The following is a 25678-nucleotide window of genomic DNA, read 5'->3' on the forward strand; positions in this document are numbered from 1 at the left end:
CTGACACTTTGTGCTGGACCATTCTCTGTGAGGGGGTGGGGTGGAGGCTGTCCTGTATTTTGCAGAATGCCTGGCAGCTCCCCAGTCTCTACCCACTAGACACCAGTAGCACCTGCACCCTCCCCCACAGTGCAACAATCAATAATTTCTCCAGACACCGAGAGTGTCAATGCCAGGGGCTAGACGGGGGGAGGGGGGGGGGGAGGGGGGGCGGGAATCGCTGATGGCTGAGAACAATTGTTTTATAGGAAACTTACTTAATTTCTAAATTCTGACACAAGTTTGGAAGCCTGGAACAAAACAGCTATTTCTGTCTGGTAAAACTGTAGTGGCAAGATCAAAGTGTGATTAAAATAACAAAGGTTAACAGCAGCAGTGATATAACAGAAAGAGCCCAGGGATGCAGAGCTTTGAGATAGAAGAACATAACCAGAAATCCAGTTCCATTTACAGTCTTGGGCAAACCATAATCTCTTTGTCTCATCTTTTATAAAGGGTAGGGGTGAGAACACTGATCAATTAGGTTGCTATGAGGATCAAGTGATAAAAATGTATATGAAAGTGCTTCGTAACCATAAAGATTCATAAAACACAAGTAACTATTATACTGGACAATTACTGACTGACGAAAAAAACTAACGATTATGAAGTCCTTAAAATAAAAGAATATATTATAATAATAATTCTAAAATTAAAATATTACAGTTCCAAAATTTTAATAAATAAAATACATTTTTCTACAATATATCATAGAAATAAGATTGTAGATATCATGGTACTTATTAAGAACATAGGTAAAAGTCAAATGTTTACTGAAATTGTAAGAGTGCAGTTCTTGAAAGTAATAATTAAATTAATAAGATTAATGCTAAGGTTAGAATCACGTAAACAGTAGTCTCTGATGTGAGTAGTGGAGCTTAAGGTAGCTAAGTTAATCTTTTTCTAAACAGTGAAGATAGAGCAAAAATTTTAAAATACTGGAAATGATTCCTAAAACCACTGCAACTAATTTCCTGTAGTTAATGTTTGTGTTTTTCACTCCACAGCTGTTAACCATTTTTGGTTATAAGTTTGCAAAAACAAATCACTAATAAAAATCATAAACAACCAAAACTGTACTGAAGTTTTCTGCCACAAACCCATTTTATGGTAAATATAAAATATTACTCACTTGAAATCCATTGAAGATTGGAAACAAATGAATTACCACAACTTATTGGGCTTATTAAGGACTTCAATGTAGAAAATAATCTCAAAGACCATGTATCTGTATTTCCTCCAAGACACTACAATAAAAAATGATTACTAGGGGCCGGCCCAGTGGCTTAGTGGTTAAATTCATGTGCTCTGCTTCAGTGGCCTAGGGTTCACGGGTTCGGATCCCAGGTGCAGACCTATACACTACTCATCAAGCCACGCTGTGGTGGTGTCCCACATACAAAATAGAGAAGGACTGGCACAGACGTTAGCTCAGGGCCAATCTTCCTCACCAAAAAAACAAAAAAGATCACTGAATTCATGAAACAAACATAATACTTCTAGAAAATCACTTGAAGTCACTAAAACTTTTTTTTACAAAAATCCATTTTATTCCTCAAACTTTTGCATTACTTCTCTTTCCTTGATAATTCCATCTTTTTTAGAAAGAACTGTCTTACCTCGGTCTTAATTACCTCTCTACTCACAGGGCCCTTATCCTATTGCAATTGACTCAACAATTCTCTTGAGTCTATTTTTCCAAAATCTTATTGTATGAATGATATTAAACAGTAACAGCTGGCACTTAAAGGACGTTTTCAGACATTCTTCCAAATACCTCACTTGCATTTATTCATTTAATCCTTGCAAAAACGTAGCTGGCAGGTACTGTACTTATACCTGCATTGAGATGTGGGAACTGGGGCCAAAGATTCAATAACTTGTGGTGGATCCAGGATTTGATCCCAGCACTATGCTTCCAACCACGATCACACACATCTTCAGTCAGTGATCATCCTTAGAAAACCACGTGCGGTGCTTCCTCTGGAGAGTCTGTGCTGACCTGGCTTCCACACACCATGCTGCCGGTTGCTCTTTACTGGCAAGGATGCCACAATATTTTTTCGGCCTCTCCTCTTCGCCCCTCGTCCATTTCTAAGCATTCAGCTTAACCTCTAAGGTGAGGCCTTTGAAATTCACCCTCAAACATGGACCTCGCCCCGAATACCAAACTCTCAAAGGTGAACCCAAACATTTGGAGCCATAAACACAAAGTCGACATCAGAAACAATTTCCTTCAAACCCACACTACCCCTCTTGACCTTTTCTTTCCCTTGGTTGCTCTGGTTCTGAACTTGAGCAGTGCTGTTTATTCAGGACCCTCTAGCACCCCCATGGCCACCAGGTGCCAAGTCCTGCCCCTCCTGCGACATGGCCTGCATCCATTCCTTCCTTTTTATTCCAACTCGGTCTATCACAATCACTTCATTTTCTAGTTAGAGTATCAAAATCAGTTCTTGGCCTCATTTTGCCAAATCCAACTCTAACATGACCAACCAAACAGAACTGTATGCTGTCTGGATTGATTATGTCAGCCCCTTCATCAAAAGCCTCCAACAGTTTCCACTGATTGAATTACAAAAACTTTTTAACTTAGCTTTCAAGACTGTCTATGATTACACTCAAATGATATTTGAACTCCTTATTTCATGCTTACTCCAGCTCAAGATTACTTGCTGTTTCTCAAACATGATTTGTATTTTCTGGCTTCTCTGTGTTTGTTCACACCACCCTTTACATCTCTCAAAATCTTACCCAGTCTCAAACATCCATGTCAAAAGTCACCCAGGGGGCTGGCCCAGTGGCCAAGTGGTTAAGTCCGTACACTCCGCTTCGGAGGCCCAGGGTTTTGCTGGTTCAGATCCTGGGTGTGGACATGGCACCGCTTGTCAGGCCAGGCTGAGGCCGCATCCCACATAACACAATCAGAAGGATCTACAACTAGAATACACAACTATGTACTGGGGGAGCTTTGGGGAGAAGAAGAAGAAAGAAAAAGAAGATTGGAAACAGATATTAGCTCAGGTGCCAACCTTCAAAAGAAAAAAAGTCACCCATCCCAGCTCTTCCTGATTCTCCCATAAACAGATGTGGCTTCTTGTTCTCTGTCCTGAATCTTCCCAGTATTTTGACTGTGCTTTTCTTTTGCACTTATCACAATCTAACTTGTCATAGCTATTTATACATGGTCTTTTCTTCACATTCTCCAAAGGATTGGAGTCATCTTGGATGTAAGCACTGTGTTTAGTCATCTCTGTATCCTCTCTTTCTCCCCCTCACCAAAGGCTAGCCCACTGCCTTGGCTCAATCCATGTTTCTGAATTAACTCAGTGAAGGGCGATTATTAGCAAAGGGAAGGAAAAAACTTCTATTCTCATCTGAAGAACAGGATGTGTCTTAATCCTACATACCTTCTTTCATCCTAGCAGCCCACCCTCCCTCCCAGCTCTCCCGCAGACTACACGCACTGTATGCAGATGTACTGTGTGCTCTGTTGCTCAGAGATACTGGCAGGTGGCATTTTCTCCCAATGCATGCAGTGTCATTGAAGGGATTTATCACAGTTTCTCTCAAGGCTCTGGGGAGCCCTGAAACAGATCCTCCAACCCCATAAGCTCTGACCAGCGCTGTAACAAGATAAGCATTCCTCGCAGTGGTAGCTCTCCCTTGGGGAAACAACATGGAAATGAAGAGAGCTGCTTTAAAACAAATCCTTCCAGTCAGGGGAAGAGGTTACAGAGGCTTGAAGGGGCAAAAACACAGGGACAAATCAGGCCAAGGGACAAAAGCACATGCCATTCTTGGCTTTACACACAGGGCACAATCAGTCGTATGGAGTCCTGACATTAAGACTTGCAGTTTGAGCACTGAAGACTTCCTTTTCATTAGGGAAAATTTACAATAGAAGCAAAAGTAGACAAAACAATATAATGAACATTCATGTACTTCTCACTCAGTTTCAAAAATAATCAATTCATAGTCAATTATATTCATTTATATTTCCACTGCTACTATTATTTTTTTTGAGGAAGATTAGCCCTGAGCTAACTGCTGCCAATCCCCCTCTTTTTGCCGAGGAAGGCTGGCCCTCAGCTAACATCCATGCCCATCTTCCTCTACTTCATATGTGGGACGCCTATCACAGCATGGCTTGCCAAACGGTGCCATGTCTGCACCCGGGATCCAAACCGGCGAACCCCAGGCCGCCAAGGTGGAACGTGCGCACTTAACCGCTGCACCACCGGGCCGGCCTCTCCATCACTATTATTTTTAAGAACAGCTTTATTGAGATATAATTCACATGCTGTAGAATTTACCCATTTAAAGGATATAGTTCAATGATTTTTAGTATATTCAGGGTTAGCAATCATCACTACAATCAATTTCATCACTCCCAAAAGAAATCCTGTACCCATCAAAAGTTACTCCCTATTTACTGCTCGTCCTAGGTTACCACAAATCCATTTTCTGTCTCTATGAATTTGCCTATCCTGGATATCTCATATAGATGGAATCATACAATATGTGGTCTTTTGTGACTGGCTTCTTCCACTTAGAATAACGTTTTCAAGGTTCATTCATGTTGTAGTATCTATCAGTGCTTCATTCCTTTTCGTTGCCATGTGATATTCCATTGTATGGATGGACCACATTTATTTATCCATTCATCTGTTGATGGACATATAACTTGTTTCCACTTCTTGGCTATTATGAATAATGCTGGTATAAATATTTGTGTACAAGTTTTTGTGTGGACACATGTCTTCACTTTTCTTGGGTATATTCTTAAAAGTAGAATTGGTGAGTCAAATGGCAACTTTATGTTTAATTTTTTGAGAAACTGTAGACTGTTTTCCAAAGTAGCTATAACATTTTATATTCCCTTCAGCAATAGACGTGGATTTCAATTTCGCCACATCTTCACCAATACTTGTTATTGTCCATCTTTTTGATTGCAACCATCTTACTGAATGTGATACTTCCCTGTGGTTTTGATTTGCATTTCCCTTATGACTAGCGATGCTGAGCATCTTTTCATGCTTACTGACCATTTGTTATCTTCTTTAGTGAAATGTCCATTCAGATCCTTCACCCATTTTTAAATTGGTGGTGGTGGTTATTATTATTATTGAGTTGTATGAGTTCTTTATCTCTTCTAGACACAAGTCCTTTATCACATATATGATTTTCAAAATTTTTCTGCCATTCTGTGGGTTGTTTATTCACTTGTTGATGGTATCCTTTGGCACAGACAAAAAAATTTAAATTTTGATGATACCCCATTTATTTACTTTTTCTTTTCTTTCTTGTGCCACATCTAAGAAACTGTTGCTTAATCCAAGGTCATAAAGACTGACACCTATATTTCCTTCTAAAATTTAAGTTTTAGCTCTTACACTTAGGTCTTTGTTCCATTTTGAGTTAGTTTTTGCATGTGGTAGAATGTGGATATCCACTTGTCTTAGCACCATTTGTTCAAAGCAGATCAACATCAAGATATAAAAGATTTCTATCATCCCATAAGGCTCTTTCATGCCCCTTCCTGGTCTACGCTCCCACTTCCCCCAGCAAACATCCAATCATTTTCCCACTCCACCAATCAGACATACTCACCCCAGAACTTTCACCTCCAGTAGTACAAGCTTCTCCCCAAAATTTCTTTTTATAAATTTTTTTAATAACTATTAACCTGAATAAACCTAAGTAACAGCAATTCTACTTCTTGGATCCATATAGCCCATTCTCGTCCCTTAACAAAAAACAGTATTTCCCCACTAATTTGGCCAAGGGAAATGTATCTTATCACCCTTTCCTGGGTCTGAAAATGTTATTGCTTTGGACTTAGCCCAGTTGGTGCAAAAGAAATGTTGAATGGATCATGTAGACAACTACTTTTTAGTTGTATATATTATCTTGGAACTTTGCTCTGTGAGAGTGGAGAGTCCTGGCCGCTCCATGTGCCTCTGAGTGCGCCCTTACTCTCTCTGCCAACTGCAATAGGTAGTGTGCTGGTCTTTTTAAAATTCTTCTCTATGTACCTCTTTTTTTGATGAGGTTTCTATGATGTCTGCTAGTTTTGTTATCATGCAGCCTATTGATTGGAAATGTACTTTTATCTCATGCAGTTTATTTGGGAGCTAACTGGGAAAAACATAAATCAACAGTCCAACTGTCAGGATACTAGATTTGGAAAATGTCTTTTTGAAATAAAGAGCTATCCCCTCAAAAACAATTAGAAACAAGGTAAAATGATCATTTGCATATAATTCATATGTGCCTGAAAACCCCAACAGAATCAACGAAAAACGATGACACAGTCACATGTATAACCAACATAAGATTGATGTCCATAATATACATAAAAAACTGCTAAAAATTAGTAAGAAAAAGACAAATGACACAATAAGAAAATAAGCAAAAAATATTAACATGTATATCTCAAAAGAGGAAACTCAAATGGCTGAAAAGCATGTGAAAAAGATGTTCAACCTCTTTAGTAATCAGGAAAATGGAAATTAAAACCACAAGGAATGCCATTATGTACCTATCAAATTGGAGAAAAGTTCAATAACGGCAAGTGTTAGTGAGACCTGAAATAAGTGCAGCCTTCCTCACCCTCAGTGAGAATGCACATCGGAATAACTACCTGAGAACATAATGTGACGTCTTGTGCAGCTGAAGGAGAGGATCCCCTCTGACCAGCAATTCCAACCCAATGTATACGCCCTAATGAAACTATGCAAATGCCCGCAAGAGACATGTTCAAGACTATTCATGGCATTATTATTCATAATGGCAAAAAAAGGCAACAATTTAAACATCTTTTCATAGAGGAAAACAGATAAATGCTGGCATTTTCATACAATAGTATGAATCGTATACAACAGTGAAGTAGTGAATGTTGAGTGAAGAAAGAAAAGTACATCATCCATCTAAAAGTCAAAAGCACAAAATTAAGTAATACATGGTTTACAGATCCATACATATGTAGTATATATGGGTTGCAAGAGAATATTAAACACATAATTCAAAAAAGTGGTTCCCTTGGAAGGAAGAGAGAGGGAAACTAGTAGGAAAGTTTCCCAAGGCATTAATAATGTCCTTTTTCTTAAGCCGGATGGTGAATAAACACGTTTGTTTCATTAATCCTGGTATCTTACAGATACTCATTATATTTATCCTTTCTATATATAGAATATATCATTAATGAGCCCACTGCACATAAAAATAAAGACTTAGTAAGCTGAAGAACAGAAATAAAGAAATTACTGACCACATAAAACCAACGGACAACCTTAACGTTGGAAGATATTAATGAAAAAGAAATATGCAGATCAAGTCAAACCAAACAACGCAGCAGCAGCAAATGAGAAGTCAGGCAGATTACGAAAAAGAAGAGTGCCAAGGAGAACAAGCCTGACCAGATACTCAAGGCCACAACAATTAAAGTCACTGGTGGTGGTGTAGGAGTCCCAGATAGCACTGGGGAGAGTGGAAGAGTGAGAAGCAACTCATCGAGCGTGTGCTAACAGTGGCATTTCAGGCAGGAGGACTAATCTCTGGGTTGGTATGGGGCAGCTCTCCAGGAGCATCTTTCCTCCAAAAGGCAAGAAGTTAGAAAGACATTCAGAAAATAGAAAAGAAGGAGAACCTCAAAAAATACTATTTATTCATTTACTCATTCATTCAAATAATATGTACTGAGCATCCACTGTGAACAATTTGGGTGGCAGTACATAAGAGAGTCTAGCTAGTTAGAAAGGAGAAAGCAGATAAATAATTACATTTATAATTTATTAAAACTGGGATCAGCTGGTATCTGAAGGATACGCAGGAGTTAGCTGGCTTGAGGGGTGGGAAGGTTCAGCATTCTGAGCAGAGGGAAAAGCATGTCCAAGGCCTGAGTGGGGAAGAAGCAGGGCAGCTACTCCAGAAAGAAGGCCAGTGTGTACAGCCCAGAAACACAAGTCAATTGGTCCAAGAAAGGGAAAGAGGTAGGCCGTCAGAGCTTTACCAAACGTGAAGGCCATATCTGGAATTTATTTTAAAATATGAAGCAACACCAGAGGATTTTAAGCTAAAGCATTGTACAGTTAGATTTATTTTTATACAGAACAAGACGAAAAATGGATTGGAGAAGGAGATATGTGAACACAGGGAGACCAGTCAAGACACTACTGAAAACATGAGTGAGAGACATCCTCACTGGAAAGGAGACAGCGACAGTGGAGACCAAGAGACGGAGACACACTAAAAAGATATTTAGGTGCTGGAACACAAAGAACTCAATATTAGATCAAATGTGAAAGCGAGGGATGGAAGGTAATTTAGATCAGGAGTTCTCAACTTTTCATGGCAACTGAGACACTTGTTAAAAATGTAAGTTCCTGGGCCCACACTCAGAGATGCTGGAACCTGAATTTTAAACCAGTAGCCCTGGTTAATTCAGACACTGATGGACCTCCCACCACATTTTGGGATGCACTGATTTAGAGGACTCCCAAACTTCTGGCTTACATAAGAGAGTGAGTGAGGTTGGGATGGGGGCACCATTTATGGGAAAAGTGAAAGAGAGGGAAATGGAAGCTAGTGAGGGTGGGTCACGAACTCCTCACAACCCTGTAGGGGCAGATGCACAAAGACGAACCATGTCTGTGGGGCGAATGTGACATCTAGTGTTTGGATTATTTCTGTACGGCTGCCTAAATGGTCTTTCTGGGGGAAGCAGCTCATCAGTTAAGTGTCATATTGGCCTTGTAAACACGATTGATTTAGAACGCTGGGAGGCTGAGACTTCCAAGCACGTCAGAAGCATATGCTCATCTTGATGCTGGCCCTGGCTGCCTCTATGAGGATACCCCTACCCTTCCTCCTACATCATTCCACCCCAGCTGTGCTGACTTTTGTCCCTCTGACACCAACTTGGCTTGTGCCCTCACTATATTCAGGTCTTTGCTAAACTATATAAAATAGTAACTTTTGAGGCCAGCCCCGTGGTCGAGTGGTTAAGTTGGTGCACTCCACTTTGGCGGCCCAGGGTTTCGCCGGTTCAAATCCTAGGTGTGGACGTGGCACCGCTCATCAGGCCATGCTGAGGCAGCATCCCACATGCCACAACTAGAAGGACCCACAACTAAAAATACACAACTATGTAGCAGGGGCTTTGGGGAGAAAAAGGAAAAATAAAATCTTAAAAAAAAATAGTAACTTTCCTTTTTAAAAACTTTTATTGATAGATTTTTTGAGAGCAGTTTTAGGTTCATGGCAAAATTGAGCAGAAGGTATAGACATGGGTGCTGGGTGTGCTCATTGCTGCTGGAGTGTCACTGCTGCTAGGCCCTCTTGGCTGACAGAGCCAGAAGACAGGTGTGTGTACACTGGCACGAATTTACACACACATCTATGAACAGTTCAGATGCAGCCACCTGTGTGTATGCTAAGCTCAGCGTGAGTTCACACTGACGTCTCCAGTCTGACCTCTCCCCACATGGATCGATCCCTCTGCCTCCCCTTGCTCATCTGTAACTTCCGTCCACCATTGAGACACCTGGCTCCCCACCGGCCACAGTCGCATGACCGCCTTGTCCAGCACACCTCACAGTGGAGTCAGAAGTGCTCATTCATTTGTATCCCTTGACATGTAACATTCTGCAGCACTCGATACATGTTTACTCTCTGTTTTCCTCCCCCATGACAACAGGGACTTGGACTGCTGAGTCCCCAGCATCTAAAACTGCCCAGATCAAAGTAGGTGCTCAATAAATTTTAGCTGAATGAATAAATGAATGAAAACATTCATGCTTATTACCATAATTAAGCAGGTCTCAGTCAGATCTTTCCTAGCCAGCACTACATTATTCAGCTTTGAGATACTGTATCTACTTCAATCAAATTATAATCATACAGTATATTTAGACTTTTTACCAATCTAATTAACTTCTCTCCCCAATTGCTACAATTGTTACCACCCAACTGAGACAGTGACCCATCACAATCACTTCCATTTTCTACTTTCCCTCCAAGGCCTGACTGAAACCACCCTCTCCCACTTCCATCCTCGCCACCTAAACATCCTGGACACCTCACATAAATTCCTAGACACTTCTGATTCTGTGGTTCTAGCTATCTATTGATAAATGTTCTTTTCACATTTGTTAGGAGCATGAACAACATAATCACTATCCTAAGTTCAAATCACAGAGTTAAGTGAGGAATTATATAAAAATTAAGCTGTTGATTTTAAACCATTCTTGCAAAAGAACTGTGAGGGCATGTAAAATAATGTTTTAAAAAAGTACACAGATATGCTCTCTTTCCTTAGTGCGCAAGCCTGAGGCTTAAGAACAAAGACTAATAGAAAACATATGAAAAAGATCAGTAACAAGATGAAATCTTGGCCCAAATATGCTCTGCCACGTTTTACATACCAGTGTCTCAAATACTAGATGAGATTTTTACGATACTGCCAAAGCATCACTTGAAATACTGTATACTTTTAAAAAATCTAAAGTATAACAAAATAAATCTTGTGAATTCTTTGTAAAAACCTAATGGGAAACACTATTTTGAGGAAACAAAAACAAAATTCCAGGATTCACTTTACCTTATTAGTTTGCACAAGCTTGAAAGACTCTCGCAAAGAATGAACTCAAAGTTCACTGCCAAGAGATATAAACTAACTCTCTGTTTAAAACATGAAAACATTAGTATAAAAATACAGCATTTAAGCAGTTAGCTGCTACTCTTCAGGAGGGACAGCAGAGAAATGAGGAAATTTTCCACACCTGCAAAATAAAGGCAATAGTAGTTGTCAGCAGAAGTTACTCATTCCACCTTATTTGATAGTATAAAAGTTTTTGGTGTACTTTTAAAAACAAGCAAATCAGAGATTCACCTTCTGAGTGCAAGACACGGAATTCTACAACGAAGAGACTAATTTTTCTTTTTGTTTTTAAAGATCGGCACCTGAGCAAACAACTGTTGTTTTTATCTCAAAGATTATTCGAAGGCATTCTAGTGGGTATATTTGGGAGGAAGGTGAGAAAGAGGATAGTGATAGGAAAAAAGGTGTAATTCTTTGTATGCAGAAGTTATATATGTAATCTGTGTCACCAATGACAATCTATTCCATTTAAAAAATAAACTAGGTATGAAATGCTAGCTGCTTCTAATGCTGGTTCCTTGTCTTAACAAAGGGAAACACTGATGTGAACACAAGGTACCAGACAACCGCTGTCTCAAGATGACTCAGTTCCACCTTAAATTGCTGGGACACTGAGCTCCATGTTACAGTGGACCTTAATTTGAAGAATTCTTTGGCACGAAAATGAAAATAAAAACAGTAATCAGTACATGCTGTTTCATTTAGTTCTGTTTGCCTTTCATATTAGAGGAAATTCTTGCCACACCTCAAACCAAAATTAAGGGGAAAAGAAAGAAGCCAGCCACATAAATCTGACCAAGAACACAAGCATCTTAATTTGAATCTACAAAGCTTTGGATAATGAAAAGAAATACATAATTTTAATTCAACCCAAGTGTTTTCCAAGCAGATTATATTTGCTTAAATTGCTACAGTAATTCAAAGGACAGCCCTGTCTGGACACACAGTTACTGTGGATTTTTAAGAGACTCGGTTAAAGAATTTAGGAATTTCTGATTCACTTACTGGATTTGCAAATTCATCAACCCCTGAAAACTAAAGCAAACTCAACAGGTATGATGATAAAATAATTTTCAATTTTTTAAGATAGTAGTCCTACTGTTAAACATAAAAAAGTATATTTGATTTGCTTAATATTAAAGTAGATTGCAGCCATCATAAAAGCACAATTTTTGGAAGCAATATCTGGTAAAACATTGATTAGACAAAATATTCAGGGAAAGAAGTAATATAGTGAATTTAATTTTCTAACTTAAGATTTACCCAATAAATAATCTGTTTAGATGTTTTTTACTTTGAATGAAAGATTCTCGGTTAATAGATCATTTTCTGCTTTCTCTCTCTCTCTCTCTCAACTTTAAATGACAAAAAACTGGCAAGCCTTTGAGCCATACATCTGAGCAGTGCTCGAGGTTCTGGGTGTAGAGAAGATGGGTATTTGAACAAATTTCACTAGAAAAAATTTCCTCAAAAATTCTCAAAATTGTCTCACAATTTCTCTACTGGACAAATCCCTAACATTAGAATATTTTTGTTTTCATATGACTCTCAAAGGGACGATACTATCTAGCACCGAAGGATCTAGCTTCTTAGGTTTCAGTTAACTAAGATTTAAATGTTACTATGGCTAAAACTAATTTTGAGACTTTCCTATTTTTAACAGCAAAAGAGTCTCACTTTCTTAGGCGTTGGGTGTAAAGTGATATATACTACTTCAATTTTACAGAGTTAAATTTAAAACTACTTTTGGAAAAATTCTGAACCATATACTAACACTTGGTTTCTTATATTCTAGTTTCTATGGCATATCAATAAAACAATTAAGTCTTTAATAAAATGCTATGAGGCTTTCTTATTACTTTAAACTTTCCAGAACAAAGTTCTACCTCATTTCAATTAACAATTTTAATTAGAACTTTCTTGATGAAGTCACGAGTGCTTTTTTCCAAGTAAGAGAAATGCTATGACACAGGAAGTTTTATAGTTATGATAGGAGAAATACACATTAATGGATAATTTTTAAAACCTGGTAACATATATTTTACTTTGCTATAACGTACTTTGTTCACTTTACTCAAAACTGTTGAAGGACAGTTGTGACTTTAATTCTCAAATGTAAGGCTACAGATTGACGATTGCTAATGTTTTCAACACAAGGATAAAATTCAGAGTTCTGATGAGCAAGGCTCTTTTCAAAGTTCACCAGTGTAACCATCAGCTTCCCAGACCCCTCCTGACGTGGCCTGATACCACGCAGCTGCTTGTCTCTGCCTCTCTGCTTCTACTTCATCCCTCTGGGACACAGAACCTTACAGACCTCAACTCCCTGGTGCAGTGAGACTGAAATGAAGTATGACAAGTACTTGAAAAAGTTAATATGCTATACTATAATGAGTATAATAAAATACTATAAATACATAAAATATTATCAGCCAGTAAGTAAAATGTACAGGGCGTTCTATACCCATTCCTGCTAATCTCCCAACATGTGGACCAAATGATCCCTACCAAGACTTTCCTGTCTCCCACAAGCAGGATTAAGCCACTGCTCCCACAGCACTGGTGCCTCTGCTGTAAGCCATATTTCCCTCTGCCTGAGAATACGATTCGCTGTGTTGTCTCTCTTGTCCACTAAACTGTATGCTCTTTACAGAGGGGACCATGTCTTCCTGTCTTCTTCATTTCTGTGTTGCCACAAACACAGTGCCTCATCCTCAAAAATAATTCAAGACAATGGTTAACTGAAATACCCCAACCAAACTAACTAAATAACTACTAATACTTGTAAGGTGCTTTACTAACCACGTTCACGCATCTAGCACTGGTCACTAGGTTCAGCAGCTAGCGCTCGACACTGCCTATTCTCTCACTTTACTTCCTCCCAGGACTCTCTCCTACGTCACGCATGAACACTGCAGTGTACAGACCATGGATCAATTATATGAATGAACTAAGTTAGGTGTTTGCCCCAGAGTGTGAATTCTTTAGGTCAGAAGTGAGGCCCTCCAGATTGTGTCCAGACTGGCCATTAACAGTCCTCTTTGCTCCTTCTACAGCTCATTACCACTTGCCATCATGCAACTTTTGTTGCCTGTGTGCTTTTGCTCATCTCTTCTATCTGGAAATCTGCTTCCCTCTCTCCTTCTATGAGAATTCTAACATTCCTTCAAAGTCTACTTCAAATGCCATGTCCTTCACGAAGCCCACGGATAAGAAGGAACAATAGATGGGGTCTATTTAGAATTGCAAAAGGAAACTTTATGAGTTTCAAAATCACAGATTGTTTAAAAAGATCAAACCATTGCTATTTTGGCATTTTCTGTAGATAGGAATAAGAATAAATATAATAAAATATATTAGAGTTGGGGCTGGCCTCATGGCGGAGTGGTTAACTTTGCACGCTCTGCTTCGGCGGCCCAGGGTTTCACTGGCTTGGATCCCAGGCACGGACATGGCATCGCTCATCAGGCCATGTGGAGGCGGCATCCCACATGCCACAACTAGAAGAACCCACAACTAAAATATACAACTATGTACTGGGGGGATTTGGGGAGAAAAAGCAGCAAAAAAGGGGAAGATTGGCAACAGTTGTTAGCTCAGGTGCCAATCTTTAAAAAAAAAAAAAAAGAAAATATATTGGAGTAAATAATTTGTTTAATCCTATTTTCTTGGTAAAAAAAAGCAAGCAAGGTCATCATCCAGACCCAATGGGGAATGAGGTTCTAGAGGCTTGTCTGGGAGAGTGGGAAAAGGAATGGACTAAGGAAATGTGGCTGGGCAGTACCTGAGTGGTCGTGAATTAAAGTGAGACCAGTGGGCTTGGTCCTGTTTTTCTCCCGTCACACTCAGCTGCCTGAGTCGGGCAGAGTGACGGAGACAGCAGTTAACAGGGTTGGAGTTTACCAGCAGACTGAGGACATGAGGGGCCAGAAAGTCTGGGCACATGCGAAGGAGTGACACAGTGACGCACTCAGGGTCTAGGCTGGTAAGAAGGAACTGAGTATATTGGGAGGTGTGGAGGCGGGGCGGTGAAAAAACAGGATCAACGTATTTTAGGTCCCACTGAGACCAGAGAATGACTGCAGTTGGAGTTACTACACAGAGTAAGTCATAAAGACAGGAGGTAGTGGTCAGAGTATGAAGGGGCTGCAGCGCCACTAAGAACAAGGCCCAAAGTGTGGGTGTACGGAAGGAAGGGTGAGGAGATCGGAGAAAACATCACTGAAGAAAAAAGATCGAGGGCCTCTAACTAGCGGAACAGCTACTTCAAATCCCGAATACACACAGTATTTACATTCTATACAGTTTTAGTTTCTGACAAGAAACAAGCAACTAAGATGTTAGGGTTTAGGGCAGCCTTTCTCAAATGGGGTTCTGTCAGAGAAAGTGATTTAAATACCTATTTTCTCAATTATCCCAATGACGATAATAGCTAGCACCATTCTAGATGAACAGGAGATAAGTCATTTCAATACAGAGAATGATGTGTTAGGACCTTAATTCTCTCATGAAACTCTGGATGAGAAGGGTAGGGAAAAACGGTCTCAGTAAAAGAGGTATCATTCTTTTTTTTAACCTTTTCCTAAATAAGATACTTATTCCATCTGGATGGCCTCCCAATCTGCAAAGCACTTTTACATGCAGATCTCACATGACTCTAACAACTACGAGGTGAGATAAGGAGGCAAGCGTTACAATTCTCACTTTATTGATGAGGCAAGAGGCAGACATGTCAAGTGACTTGACCTTTGTAAGTGACAGGACTGAAATGAAGGCCTTCAGGCTCCTCATCCAGGACACAATCCACCATTCACTACAACTTCAAGTTTCACACAAGTGTTGGTCTGTCCTTCTCAAGCTGAGTGCACCCTCCTTTACAATCCCACCCCACACACCCGCCTACTCACCATATTGCATGTCTGTCTGATTCTCCACTAGACCTAAACTCCTGGGAGATAGTGTGTTTTTAATATCTGTATATCTAGAACTTCACTCAAAAATATTAGTGGAAAGACGAAAGCTAGGAAGGTAATAGGAAAAATGTATAGAATAACCTATTAGGAACTAAAACTTCATAGAATGTAAATATTGTGTATTTGTTATTCAAGTAGTTATTCAAGTACAGTCAGAGATGAAATAATTGGATTCTAGAAACTGTTTTATGGGGAAAATCTGAAGTCATGATTAGGTTTGGACAAAAAACATTAATAGGAAACATGATAGCTATTTTTAGTATCTCAAGCTCTCACATAAAAGGGAGTGTTTCATGTTCTTCTAAAGGGCAGAAAAGAGCATCAGCAAATAGAAGCTGCAGTGGGAAAATTTTGGTTAATTTTAAGAAAGAACCTCCTAGGTAAAGCTCTCTAAAATCTAGGCTCTCTCTTCTTGTGGGTAGTGACCATCACTGAAGGGACCAAACAGCCAGTGAGAACACCCAGCATTTACAGTAGAGGGAGCACCTGGCTGTGGGGTTGAGAGATGTAACGCTGTCATTGTAAATCTACAGTCTCGTGAGCAAGACACACTGAGATTCTCTTAAAAGATGGTTACTTAGTCTGGTTCAATGCAACATGTGATTTTTTTTTTTTTAATACAACCTTACTGGTACTTAAATATTAGTTTTGGTTTGAGCATTGCCCTTTCATTCTGGACATTCTCTTATATATTTCAATACAGATATAGATATTACAAGTTTTATATAACTGTCAATTTATAAAAGAATTATTCTAAGTTTAACTCACTTTTCTCACAACATATTTCCTTTCTCCCTTGGAATAGGACAAAAACACAACATGGGCTTTTTAAGTCCAGTATGTGTCATTTTCTTCTTTCTTGGAGTCAAAGTATATTGCCAATATGAAAGTTATCAATGGGATGAAGATTATGACCAAGAGCCAGATGAAGTCTACCAACCAGAATTCCAATTTCGTCAAAATGTAGACTACAGAGTGCCTTTTCATCGGCATACTTTAGGCTGTGCCAGTGAATGCTTCTGTCCACCTAACTTTCCATCATCAATGTACTGTGATAATCGCAAACTCAAGTCTATCCCAAATATTCCAGCACACATTCAGCAAGTCTATCTTCAGTTCAATGAAATTGAGGCTGTGACCGCAGATTCACTCATCAATGCAACCCAACTTAAGGAAATCAATCTCAGCCACAACAAAATTAAATCCCAAAAGATTGATCATGGTGTATTTGCTAAGTTGTCAAATCTACTACAACTTCACCTACAGCATAACAATTTAGATGAATTTCCATTTCCTCTTCCTAGGTCTTTGGAAAGACTTCTTCTTGGTTATAATGAGATCTCCAGACTGCAGACAAATGCCATGGATGGGCTAGTAAACTTGACTATGCTTGATCTCTGTCATAATCATGTTGATGATTCTATGTTACAAGAAAGAATCCTTGCCAAAATGGAAAAATTAATGCAACTCAACCTATGTAATAACAGATTAGAATCAATGCCTCTTGGTTTGCCTTCTTCACTTATGTATCTGTCCTTAGAAAATAATTCAATTTCTTCTATACCAGAAAATTACTTCAAAGGACTTCCAAAACTCCATGCTCTAAGAATGTCACACAACAAACTACAAGACATCTCATATAATATTTTTAATCTTTCCAGCCTCATAGAGCTCAATGTTGGACACAACAAACTGAAGCAAGCATTCTATATTCCAAGAAATTTAGAACACCTATACCTAGAAAATAATGAAATTGAAAGTACGTAAATTTTCATTATTTTTTAAAGGTAGAAAGAATAGTATTTTCACCTTTTAAAGAACAAATCTTTAAAAATCTATGCTTTACACATTGCTAAAAATGGTTGCTTTGAGGTTGGCTAGGGAAATGGTAGAAATTGGCCTCAGAGGAAGGTGTGCTATAAACCGTACAGTCTTTTCTATTATCACCTTGAACACTGAGAAATAGTACTACAGAGCATATGAAGAAATATATATATCCCGAGTAGTGAGACTATAGGTGATTTTCAGTTTTTTCTTTTTGAGATTGTTTCTACTAAGAATTTATTACTTAAATAATTTATTACTTAAATAGCGAATGAAGCCATCATTTATTTTAATAATATAAAATTCATTCATAGTTTCATTTTCATTTTATTATTTGACTACTGTAAAAAATAACTGAACCTAATTCCACTTAAAAGTATTTTAATTACTTAAACTATATCCCAACAATAACATTTCAATAAAGTCCAATATAGGATTATGAATATAATGCAGCAGGATTAATTTTTAACTTGTATTTTTCAGATATCAATCTTACAGTGATGTGTCCATCTGTTGATCCACTACATTACCATCATTTAACATACATCCGTGTGGACCAAAATAAGCTAAAAGAGCCAATAAACTCATACATTTTCCTCTGCTTCCCTCATATACATAGTATTTATTATGGTGAACAAAGAAGCACTAATGGTCCAACAATACAACTGAAGACTCAAGTTTTCAGGAGATTTCAAGATGATGCTGATAGTGAAGATGATGATGATTCTCATGAAGGCCCAGAACAAGAAGGAACAGAAGAAAACACTGACCCTCACTATTATGGAAGTCAAGAATGGCAAGAAATGATATAGGTATACATTTATGAATTCACAAAATATTATTCAATATAAATTTAACTAATCATGCATAGCTCACAGTAATATATCTAGAATTTTGTATTAGTATAAGATCAGATTGAATATAAGTTGTTGGTAATATCTGCATCATCACATAGGATTAAAACTTAGTCAAATGATACCAGTCTTTAAAAATAGAATAGGTGGGAATAAAAAACTAAACTATAAACAAAAATATTATCATGTTGAGAAGAAAAAGTGAGTATGCCATTTCTATTAACAGTTATTTTTCTGAGAATGATGAAAGTAGCAGCATTAGAAGCTAAGAACTGTAAGCCATGTGCTTTAATCACCATGAGGACAGAGTTTAAATGCCACGAGGTTACGCTAATGTAACAGGCAGCCATTCATTTAAGGAGTAAATTATTTTCTTTGACTTGATCTCCAGAAAAGCTTTCACACTTGTATTTGAGATGTCATCACCACGACATCCACCCCCTGGCCCTACCACTTAGATCGATGGATGATATTTTTGATTTTTAAAAGAGGCCAGCCTATTTAAGGGATCCAAAGCACGTAGATTCATAAAATCAACTAGTCTTGTTTTTCTCTCAGAGCAACAAGGCATAAAATTTTAAACCCTGTATCTGAATAACTAAAAAATACCAAGTTATCTCATCACAATCCGTATTCCAGCAAATTTCAGCAGCTGTCCAAAATAGTCTTTTATGTGTTCCATTTTAACTGGGATAAACGTTTTTATAGTAAATTCACTAGAGAAAGGTTGCTTTGTTTTAGTTACATAAACTTTTGCTAATAAGTGCTTTGTTCACAAGGTTAAGTTAACGTTAGCCTAAGAAAGTCTATCAACATTACTAAACACTTCTATTTCTTAGCACAATATATTAAAAACATATATGTATCAGCCAATGTTTGTTTACATAGTGCTAAAGTTGAATAAAGTTCCTTTAAAACGTGACAACAGACAGGCTTTGATACCTTCTTCAAAACCTTAAAAATCACGTATTATTTAATCTATTACTTCGAAGAATTTTAAATATGCCTTATAATGAAGATGACCTAACTGCTGTGATGAACTGTCTTGATTTACCAGGCTAACATCTCACAGGATTCCTCAGATAAGGAATAAACACCAATCTGGGGCTGCCCATACAGGAAACCCAAAGAACGAAACAATTTGGACAATATGAAAAGACAGGACAAGTAAAACTATATTTTAGAAGCAGTTTTCAAGTAGTAAGTTTTTTTGGAGATGACAGTTTAAAACGAAGTGTCGAATGCTCTTTATATCTTTGAGTAGGTTACTAGCATTTAGCAGAAATAGAACACCCCCAGGGACAAGCTCAACAATCCAGAATAAACATGAACAACACTGGTTCATTCATTTAATCTACAGTTATCAAGTCATTTGGTATGTATGGCTTAGCAATGAGAGGTCAAAAAACGCAGCACCTATGTGCACCTGCATCACCATAAGATACAAGTGTGAAGGGAAGGGTTTGAGCAAAATTCTAGTGATGTAGGCAAAGCACACTTTCAACAGAGGTAAAAAAAATTTTAAGGGGGGGCCAGCCCAGTGGTGCAGCGGTTAAGTGCACATGTTCTGCTTCGGCAGCCCAGGGTTCGCCTGTTTGGATCCCGGGTGCGGACATAGCACCACTTGACAGGCCACGCTGTGGCAGGTGTCCCACATATAAAGTAGAGGAAGATGGGCCTGGATGTTAGCTCAAGGCCAGTCTTCCCCAGCAAAAAGAGGAGGATTAGTAGCAGTTAGCTCAGGGCTAATCTTCCTAAAAAAAAAAAAAAATTTTAAGGATTACCTCCCCCTTTATTAACATTAAAAAAAAATTGGGTTATAAATTTAAACATTTATTAAGAGCTAACGTGGAAAATACTGTGGGTGTTCTAGGAGATAAGAAGGATAAGACTAGTTCTTACCTAGAACAATTTAAAATTTAATGAGGAGCCATTAGGGAAACGCAAATCAAAATCACGATGAGATACCCCTTCACGCTCACAGGACGGGTATCATCAAAAAGACAAGAAACAAGTGTTAGTGTGAGGTGGAGAAAGTGGAACCTTCACATACCACTGGTGGGGACATCAAATGGTGCAGCTGCTTTGGAAAGCAGTCTTGGCAGTTCTTCCAAAAGTTAGAGTTACCTATGATCCAGCAGTCTCACTCCTAAGTATACACCTAAGAGAGCTGAACACATGTTGACACAAAAACAAGTAAACACACGCTCAGAGCAGCATTTATCCATTAACAGCCAAAAAGTGGAAAGCACCCAAATGCCCATCAGCTGATGAATGGGTAAAAAAATGTGGTCTAGCCATACAATGGAATATTATTCAGCCAAAAGAAGGAACCAAGTACTGATACATGCTACAACATGGAAGAACCATGGAGATATCATCATGCCAGAGAAAAGTCAGTCATAGAAGACCACATATTATATGATTCCATTCATGTGAAATATCCAGAACAGACAAATCTATAGACACAGAAAGACTATTGGCTGCCTGGGTTTGTGGGGGCAGAGGAATGGAGGGAAAGTGGGGAGTGACTGATTATGAGTAGAGGGTTTCTTTTTGAAGTGATAAAAATATTCTAAAATTGATTGTTGGTGATGGTTGTACAAGTTTGAAAACACTAAAAACTACTGAACTGTACAACTTTAGAAGAATGAATTGTGTAAGATACGAATTATTTCAAAAAAGCTGTTATTAAAAGATTTAATGAAGTAAGAGCAAACAACTCACTCTAACACAAGGAAGAAAAGAAAGAAAAGCTAAAGTGGCAGTAACTATGAAAGACGATGTGAATCACTCCACTTCCGGCCAGGACATGGTGAAGCAGTTGAAGGCTTCAAGGAAGAGGTGGTATCTTGATGTGTGAGTAGGAACTGACTGGCAAGAGCGGAGAAAACAAGCTTCCGAGGTGAGATTAATATAAAGGTGTGGTAATTACTTATTTCACCTCTTGTAAAGTTTAAAAACAGAAATCCTCCAAATTTCAGAATTCTGAAGGTTCTATTTTTATCTTCTCCTAAATTGATAACTTTTGTCTGACACAGCAAGGAAGGCGAGAGGATGGCACAAAAATACCACCCTCCTGTACACAGGGATGCTAGGAGTTGGAATCAACTGGATGGAACTAACAACAAAAAAAAACTGGTTAAAGAAAATACATTTATTTAGCAATTCAAAACAAGGAATTTGTGCACCTAGGTAGAAGCCTGACTTCACACTTCTGACTAACCTAGGTGACTGTGAGTAAATGACAACTTCTGGAAGCTTGCCTTTCTGCATTTCTGCAAGGAAGGTGGTTCTCACAGGGTTGTGAAATGGTGTACATAACAGCACTTTAAAAAGTACCTGCCAGTTACAGGTATCCAACAAGCAGTAACTACTACTTCAGCATGCCCAGCCCAGCAGCCTGCTGGATCTCTGTGTCCCAGACGTCAGGCGTGCTTCATACACTTCAGTGTTCTCTCAGGGCCCCCAGAACAGAGTCAGCATCTCTTCAGGTTCCTTCCAAGATGCTACTCGTAGCAAAGATCAGTGCCAAGAGAGACTTTACTCAGTTTCGTTAGGGAGAGAGCAGAGGGTGCTTAAACCATATACTCACGACAAACATACTCCAAGTCACGATTTGATAGTCTGGATCTCCAAAGCACCTCTGGACTGTGTACCAGGGAGGGGAGCAGGGTTTCTCCCACCCCTCACAAGGCACTCAGCTGCCTGGCTCCTCTGGCCAGAATAAGGTCAAACTCTCCTGTGTATTAGGAAGAAGAGGTCAAATCTACTCCGGCTCCTCCCTCCAAAGGTGTGCATATGTCAACATGTAGCAGAATGTCCTCCAGCTGCAGGGCCCAGTGAGGAGGCAGGTTAACAACCATGTTTTGTTATTTGAAAATGCTCTGAGGAACTTATACCCACTCCAAGTATTTCTCATTAAAAATAAAAGAAATAATCCCCAATGCTTTCCTCAAGAGAAACTGAAGAATAAAGTACTCTTCCAATTAGTACATCAAGATTGCAGTTACCCTCCAGATCTACAGACAAAATCAGTTGATTTGATATTTATAAAAGGAAAAAAACCCATGAAAATTCACCTCTTTTCTCATTACACTTCTGGGTATTAGTTACATTAGCTACTTGGCTGACCTGTGTTTGTAACCACTAACAAATAAATCCAAATCACACCATGAACTGAAGCTTAATTAACAAACAAAAGCAGAGCATACACTTAGCTTATAGAACAGAAACAAAAATAAAGGATATTTCATAAATTTGCTCACAATAACACTGGTTGAGCATGTTTAGGTAGTGTTTAAATATTACCTAAAACACCATACATTTTCCCTTTACTCCTCAAGCTACAACCACTAAACTAAAATGCAGGGGTATGCATATCATATAACACACTGAACCAACTCCACGGGAAAAAGAGAAGAAACGAACCTTGTCTCCTCTGTACATTTTCACTGCTGCAAAGAATTCATGTGACCCCAAGGACGGCTAGAACCAAAACCGCAGTTTCCTGATATCAAATCTATCTCTTCTAAATCTTGGAAATAAAGTACAAGAGCAGCTGGAAACAAAATTAAATCATAACAGGTAAAATGCCAAGTTTCTTATATGTTCCAATTTTCTAAATAGGTAAATAAATAAACACTTTTTGGTTTTCTCTGGATCCATTACAGTGCAGGACTCTGCAAGGCAGCTAGCAATTTATTGGCGGGGGTGGGGCGGGGGGGGGATTCTAGTCTCCCAAGTCTTGCAGCAGGTTGAAGTCGCCCTTTTCTTCACTTTCTATTGTTGTTTTCCATTTTCTTTCTTTCCTTTTTAAATTGCTTTTAGTTACATTTAGGCAAGACAGCCAAATACTCTGGGTCATCAGACCAAAGGGGCTTGTCTTTCTCTCACAAGGAGACAGTGCCAGCCTCTGATGGACACAACTGCATGCCAAACACCAAGGAGCCTGTTTTCCACACACCATCAGGTTAGTTCTCACAACTGCCCCACCCCCCCACTTACAGTAGAGGAAACGGAGGCTCTGAGAAGGTAGGCATTTTACTCAAAGTCACACAGCTGGGAAGCGAGGAATTACGCCGAGCAGGTAAATATCAGTTATCACGGACATGTCTGTTATTACTTTACATGTTTAGGCTGCGAATTCACTATATGGAGATTTATGTACTACTCAAAAAATTCAACTCACAAATACAATACATTTTTAACTTGAACCCTTCCTTATATTGAGTCCTAATTCCGCTCCCTTTAAATTTCACTGTTTTGTCTGGGAAGTACTTGAGTTCTCATCTTTATCCCATTTGAGCACATGACTGGGCTTTAGGCATAAGCATGAGATTTGAGATGGAGATTCAAACCACAGACTTTCCATAAAATCATAGAATGTTGGATTTAAAAGGGTCCATAAATATCTGGTAACTCAGTGATTCTCAGTGGGGGTGATTTTGCCCTGCAGGGGACATCTGACAATGTCTTGAGACAATTTTGGTTGTCATGACGGGTGGGGATTAGGAGTGGAGGAGTGTTACTGGCATCTAGTGGGCAAAGGGCAGGGATGCTGCTAAACGTCCTACAATGCGCAGGATAGCCCCACCACAAAGAATTATCCGGTCCAAACTTCTAATACTGCTGAGGTTGAGAAACTGCAGGAACTAGATTCTAGTCCAACAGATAAAGAAACTGAGGCACACAGAAGTTAACTTGCCCAACATCAGGGGAAGGTTAAGGACAGAGCAAAACTAGTGCTTAAGTGTTCTCACTCCTAAATTACACTACTTCCTATAAAGTTAGAGACGGAGATGAAGATGCAGGACAGACTCTTCTGGCTTGTGGGGTTTTGGTTTTCTGAAAGCCAATCCACTGGTAGTTACATGTTCTCTATCAGTAGAACTAAGCCACCTCCAAAAAAATACCCCTCCTAGAAAACCCTTGTTTCCACAACTTAATTCCCCTCAACACATTTTTTGGTTGACTGCTGCTGAGAAACAATTAGGAGATAGAACCAACAGCCCTGCAGGACAATTCAAAGATATAAAACTCTACAAAGACATCAAGGATAATGCAATAGGGTCACCAAAAAGAACTCCACAGAGAAAACTCTCTCAATTTTGGATAAATGCCTGCTCTTGAGTCTTACACAAGTTTTCATCTTTCACTACCAGCAGTTAAAGCTAAATAGCTCTATACTAGGATACAATACTTCTTTCTGGAATAGAAAACCTAAGTTCCAAATGTATTTTATACTGGGAACTATGTAGTAAAGAATGTGACCGCAAAGAGAGGTCTGGGCTTTGCCATCAGCTTCGAGGAGGCAATCTATATCTTCATTTAGACTAGGGGCATCACACCAGATCTTATGGTGGGACCAGACATACCTGATAGTCTTAGGGTTGGGTTGGTCATGCCAGAAAGACAACCATGTGATTTAGGATGGGGACTTTGGGTCATGCTGTTATCAGTGGACCTGGAGGCTGAGTTCAACCATGTGGATACTCAATCAATCAAGCATGCCCACATAATGAAGCCCCAACAAAAACTCTGAACAGTGAGGCTCAGTAGCACTTTCCTGGTTGGCAACACCCCATGCATGTTGTCACATAGCAATGCCGGGAGGGTAGTGGATCCTGCGCACAACAGAAGCTCTGCACCTGGAACCCTCCCAGACTCTGCCCAATGCATCTCTTCCTTTCGTTGATATTTACATGTATCCTTTCCCTATAATAAACCATAACTATGGCTTTCAGGGAGTTCCATGAGTCCTTCTAGCAAATTATCAAATGTGAGGGTGGTTTCGGGAACACCCCCAAACTTGCAGTTGAACATGTAAACTAGTATGAAATGAACATGGTCTTGGGGACTGTGCCCTCAAACTTTAAAGTTTGGCTAACTCTGAGCAAGAACATAGGTCTGCTTGTTTTCCTGTGTAATTCTGAATATTTCTCGAATCTTGCCTTTGTAATCACCTCCCTATCAGTGTGGGTGTGACCTCTGACTTGCTTCTAATCAACAGAATATGGCAAGGTGATGGCATATTTGTGATTATGCGTGCGTGATTGCTACAAAGGCTGTAATGCCCATCTTACTAGAGACTATCTCCCTTTCTGGCTGTGAAAAAGCAACCTGCCATGTTATGAGCTGCCTTGTGGAGGAGTCACATTGCAAGGAACTGAGGGTGGCCTTTGGCCAACATCCAGCAAGAAACTGAGGCCCTTGGTTCCACACTCTGCATGGAGCTGTGGCCAATAACCACATGGGCTCACATACAGATCCTTCACCTTATTCAACCCTTGAAATGAGGGTGCAGCCTCAGACAATACACTGAC

At 39.2% G+C, this 25678-nt stretch overlaps 2 protein-coding genes across 5 annotated transcripts in view; one reads left to right on the forward strand and one right to left on the reverse strand.

Moving 5' to 3' along the window:
• Positions 1 to 25678, reverse strand: part of CENPP (centromere protein P) — a 215819-nt gene that overhangs the window by 115388 nt on the left and 74753 nt on the right. The gene's annotated exons all lie outside the window — the stretch shown is intronic.
• Positions 11416 to 19275, forward strand: OMD (osteomodulin). Its single transcript, XM_005605108.3, has 3 exons — positions 11416 to 11755; positions 16481 to 17434; positions 17983 to 19275. The coding sequence occupies exons 2-3, from the start codon at positions 16495 to 16497 to the stop codon at positions 18309 to 18311; spliced, it is 1269 nt and encodes a 422-aa protein (XP_005605165.1). The 5' UTR covers positions 11416 to 11755; positions 16481 to 16494; the 3' UTR covers positions 18312 to 19275.

The sequence above is a fragment of the Equus caballus genome, chromosome 23, assembly GCF_041296265.1.
Source record: "Equus caballus isolate H_3958 breed thoroughbred chromosome 23, TB-T2T, whole genome shotgun sequence".
In the NCBI taxonomy this organism is placed as follows: domain Eukaryota; kingdom Metazoa; phylum Chordata; class Mammalia; order Perissodactyla; family Equidae; genus Equus; species Equus caballus.